The sequence below is a fragment of the Galeopterus variegatus genome, unplaced genomic scaffold (genome assembly GCF_000696425.1).
Source record: "Galeopterus variegatus unplaced genomic scaffold, G_variegatus-3.0.2 Scaffold3222, whole genome shotgun sequence".
NCBI lineage: Eukaryota > Metazoa > Chordata > Mammalia > Dermoptera > Cynocephalidae > Galeopterus > Galeopterus variegatus.
The window spans coordinates 22,677-27,862 of record NW_007729333.1 but is presented as its reverse complement, the minus strand read 5'-3'; the positions used below and the strand labels follow the sequence as shown (position 1 = coordinate 27,862).

At 37.3% G+C, this 5,186-nt stretch overlaps 1 protein-coding gene across 3 annotated transcripts in view; it reads right to left on the bottom strand.

Moving 5' to 3' along the window:
- Positions 1 to 2,697: 2,697 nt before the first annotated feature.
- EXTL2 (exostosin-like glycosyltransferase 2) overlaps positions 2,698 to 5,186 on the bottom strand; it is a 12,983-nt gene continuing 10,494 nt past the window's right edge. Inside the window, exons 3-5 of one of the 3 annotated variants that reach the window (XR_551360.1) lie at positions 3,782 to 5,054; positions 3,034 to 3,678; positions 2,698 to 2,848 (exon numbers count right to left, since the gene is read on the bottom strand). Coding sequence is in view for 1 of the 3 variants with exons in the window: in XM_008584316.1 (XP_008582538.1) it covers positions 4,560 to 5,054 (495 nt within the window). In the remaining 2 variants the exon portion in view is untranslated. Of the gene's footprint in view, positions 2,849 to 2,880; positions 3,679 to 3,738; positions 5,055 to 5,186 lie in introns of those variants that run through there. The other 2 variants (XR_551359.1, XM_008584316.1) reach the window with 2 other exon arrangements.

Here is a 5,186-nt window from a genome sequence, read left to right as displayed (position 1 = left end):
AAAAAAAAAAAAAAAGAGTCAGAAATAAACCTTAACTGGGGAAATTTCTAGCTCTTTGATCAGGGTTGGGGATCGCAGAATCATGTAACGGATGTCTTATCAGAAACATAAGCACATTTTCCCTCTCAATTTTCTGTTCCAATAGGCATTGTTATATAGGAAAAAACTTTAGAAATGCAACGTGTGTTGTGATAAAGCATGTGCTATAAAGATACATTACTAATCAAATATTCTATAATACTAAACATGTTTTTTCTCAACTTTGCAGCTATTGACATTTTGGGACATTTAATTCATTGTGGTTAGAGCCTGTCCTGTGCATTGTAGAATGTTTAGCAGTATCTCTGGCCTCTATTCACTAGATGTCAGTAGCATGCCCCCAGTTCTAACAACCAAAAATGTCTCCAGACATTGCTAGATGTCCCCTGGGAGCAAAATCAGTCCAGGTCAGGAACCACCTCTGCTGGAAAGTAAGGCTGCTTTCTTTAGATTTTTTTTTTTTTAAGCCACTTAAAATATTCCAATGAAGAATTTGATTCTTTCTCTTTTCAAATATAGGAAATATTGGCATATGAAAAGAGAAAGATGCTCAAGAGTCATCTTTAGATTAAATAAATAATTCACTTAAATATACCTTCTGAGCTAGAGCTAAAGTGGGCACCTTAAATTATTCTCAGTACTTGCACATTTATTCTTGCTTTTTATGCTCTAAGGTATAATTTTGACACAGCTACTACTTCACAAATAAGGTGTTTTGTTTTTGTTTTTTTAACTCTTGGCTAAGCTACTTTATCAGTGAAGGCTTTTAAAAAAATTCTTTTATTTTCCTAATACTAGAAAGTTCTTTCTACACATTATGTCTTTTGAAAACAAATGTTTCTTTTCATCCATTGCAAGTATATTTTCAAAAATATTTGGGTTTTATATGGAAGGGCCTTCATGAAGGGAGAACGGGTGGGAAAGAAAGAAGGATGAGGAAAGAAAATNATGGAAGGGCCTTCATGAAGGGAGAACGGGTGGGAAAGAAAGAAGGATGAGGAAAGAAAATAGGAGGGAGGGGAGAAAGAACAAAGTTGAGAGAACCCTAGTGGGACAATGAACAATGAAAACTGGTATGGGATAGAGGATGACCTAATCTCACCTTAAGTCATTGTAGCATCCCTTGACCTTGAGAGCTTGTTTGGAGGTCCTAGCAGGGGAGTGCAGCTACTCGTATACCCTTGACAGAAGAATGGTCCTCTCCTCTTCCAGGAAGGTCATCCTTTTCGACAGAGCATGCAGCTTTGGGAGGGATGCACACCGAGCAGTGAGGGAGAAAGGGAACACCCACCTGGCCAGCCAGATCAGCTGAATCAACCCTGGTGATCAATGGGGTGACAGATGTCACAGCCAGATCGCCCTCACATCCACATTGTAGCATCCCTTGAGATTCAGCATCTCCACATTCCTCCTCCATCATAGCATTATCCTCCACTACCTCCCCCACTTCCCACCCCCTCTACCTCCTACCCTCCCCAAGTGCATGTACTCATTAATGCACACGGACTCCAACCCCCCACCCCCCACTCCAACTCTTGACCTTGAGTTTAAAACCCTAGGTCTTGTCTATCTGTCCAAGGGAAAAGCACATGTGAACATTTTTTGTTGCTTCCAAATGGTTTATTGCTGGGACCAGGAAAAGGTCAGCAATTCATTGTCTATACTGTAAAGCTTAAAGAGTTTCTAGAACTTTCAAAAGCTTCCTGAAGCTTATACTGCCCTCGAACATTTTGACAGTTGTTTGCCTTTTCAGCCTTCCCAACACACAGTTCTATGAATGAGCAGCCTTCCACATCCTGCAGCATTTGAGTATTTTGTACATGGAAAAAAATAAATGAAAGAGAATTTTAAATAATATGCAACGTTGGGAAGACTGATGGGAAACAGGTGCTCAGACGTGGTATTAATAGTGTAGCCATGACAACGTTTCTGGAGGCATTTAGCAACATGAAGGTACTTCAAAAAGTTTGTGGAAAAATGGAATGGAAACAATTTCCTGAATATTTCACTTGGTGGATGCACAGGCTTTTCTAATACTAGGTGGTGAGTTGTAGGATTAATTTTGTAGGATTAATGACAATATCACCCCCACAGCTTTCATTTAAAATGGGCAAGATACTGCTTAATTTATGCAAACTATCTTCTTTATTCCTTAAAACAAACCCCAGGTAATGATTATTCTCATTTTGCAGATGAAGAAACTGAGACTCTGAGTGGTTAAGTAAATATGAAGTCTAGTAAGGATTTGAGCCCAAGTACTCTAATAGCAAAGCCTGCACACACAGCCCCGAAGCTACATTGCTTCTCTTATACATTTTTAAGCCTGAGCATCTCTTCTGTGGATCCTTTGGGCCAAGAATAAGAGGTGTTCAGGGAAAAACGATTTTAGTAGGAGTCTAGCCACAATGCAACAGCCTTTGTAATACAGACTTCACTGCACTTTGGTTTCATATTTGCTCTATAATATCTAAAAACATGATTAACTTATGTGATGCCTAAGACAAGCTTAAAAACACGAAGTCGAAAATGAAATCTGAGAGTATTTTCCCAATAGAAATTTTCCTATGGAGAATGTAGCTAATGTCTCTACCTTATTCTCAGCAATGTATGAGAGTATATAGAAATTTTAAAAACACTGACCACAAAAACATGAGTCTGTTTAATTAACACAGAACATCTGGAGGGTAAAAGTTTATTTATCTGCCAGCAGAATCCCAAGATGCAAGAAAAGTACCACTAAGGTTGGACAAAGCAGATAATTGACATTACTGATTTTTAGTGAGGTTCCAAGTTCTTTTGGCTGTTTTATCTGACTGCACTATTTTTATTTTTTTATTTTTTTTTTTTTTTAACACAGAACATCTGGAGGGTAAAAGTTTATTTATCTGCCAGCAGAATCCCAAGATGCAAGAAAAGTACCACTAAGGTTGGACAAAGCAGATAATTGACATTACTGATTTTTAGTGAGGTTCCAAGTTCTTTTGGCTGTTTTATCTGACTGCACTAAGATACACACACACTTTAATGTAAAAAACAACATATACTGAACTAACTGCACAACGACGTCATTACTGAAACATTAACCGTGATTATTTTAATATTCTCACAGACTGCAGTTTTGAGAATATACTGGCATGATGTAAGGAGGCGGGAGAGGAGAGGGTAGAAGAGAGGGTGGTAGACAGAGGCAAGTAGTCTTTGCCCCCAGAAGTGAATAAGGACTAAACACAGACAATGGGGGGAAAACATATACTAATTCGCATAACAGAGAGTGGGCAACACACTAATACAGACTATAGAATTCTTTTGCTATGACTCAGTTCTTATTTTTTCTTGTATCTATGTAATTGAAATTTCATCATGATGAATAGTGCTGTGGAAAAAAATATTTTTGTGGGAAAAAAATATGTTCTAAATACAAGCATTTGACTTTGTGTGTAATACACACACCTTTTTAGAAGCCATGAGAATAACCTACGCTCTAACAATAAAGATCTTTTAAAACTAAGGGTTTTAACTTCTATCAGTTTCTACTTAATCATTCTTTCAAAATCTATTTTATACACATTTCTTAAACAACACATACTTTATGTAAAATATAAGAATGTACATTCTTAAGGTTAGATTCAGTGACAATATTTTAATCATTCTTTCAAAATCTATTTTATACACATTTCTTAAACACATACTTTATGTAAAATATAAGAATGTACATTCTTAAGGTTAGATTCAGTGACAATATACACTATCTGAATCTAGTAACACATTTTCTCTTTGCTGCATATAATAAACACAGGCTGCGTTTTTATGATCCATGCAGTAAACAAAAATCAAGCAAACAACTAGTTGTCCTTCAGCTCCTAAAATGAATGCCCCAGGCACAACAGACTTAAAAATAAAAGCACTGATGGTTGCCTCAAAACCATGCTGGGCTGAGTTAGTCCTGGAAGAGCTGGTTGGAAGGGCCACAAGGGCAGACTGGTAGCCACAAATTTTCTTCTTGTTTTCATATGGGATTGACACTATCCTCTCCTCACATGGCTTTTCCCTATATCACAGGCTTTTGCTAAAGAGGCATTTCAGGCTTCAAATTGAAACAATCAACCTTTAGTGAAAAAGCTGAGAAAAGACTCTTGAGTTTCTGATCCTGGAAAACAGCTTGCTGTAGGTCCTTTAAGGCAAATGTCACGAGTCAAAGAAATTGTAGAGCAGTCTTAAGATGTAAACAATAAACCGCTGACCGAGGAATTATATCCCTGGATGAAAACTCTTCACAAAAAGGTCTGTTTATATGAATAAGTTCAACTTCTTGGTTTTTGAAGTTAACATGAATTTTGTTTTCTGAAGTTGACATGAATTTTATATCTTAGAAGAGCTGCATATTTCTTCTATTATAGAGACTTCTAGGGTAGATGAAAGTCTGTAACGTTGCTTAAAAACAAACAAACAAACAAAAAAACAATATAGCATGAAGAAGGTATTCAAATACCAAGCAGTTTTCCCATTTCTTTTTGTTTGTTTTACTTTCCCATTTTACTTAAGTGGTTGGCATAAGGAAAACCAAACTGGGAAATCATAATGTTGGAGTATTTTAAGGGCATGCTATCATAGATATTAACAAGCTTATTTATACAGTAAGACCTCTGAGGAAAGTGCTCAGCTCGATGCCACATTCCAGAATAGCCACCATTGGTTTCTTTTTCCAAATTGCGCATGTTCACAGGTTTCACAAATATCCCTGAAGTCTTCCCAATGTGCTTGGCAATGAGAAAATTCATGACAATATCATCACAGTTTTGAGTTTCATCTATCAAAGCATGGACAGCTGTGGGTTGCCTCTGAAAGAGTTGAAGATACTTGCTACTGAAAAATGAAGCTCCAATCAGCACCATCGAGTACTGGTCACCATTTCCAAACCCTGGTATTTGTAGTTCAAAACCTCCATAATTGTAGATACCTGATGAAGTAGAGACATGCTTTCTAGGAACAAATCCCACAATTTGATCAGGAAATTGCTGCCAAACTGAGAAAGCAAAAACAAGGTCCTGGGCACTAATGATAGTGTCATCGTCTACCATGAATACCGCATTGGTTTCCACTTCAGGGAAGGCCTGGAGTCGATTTCTCATTCTGTTTGCTGTCTGTAG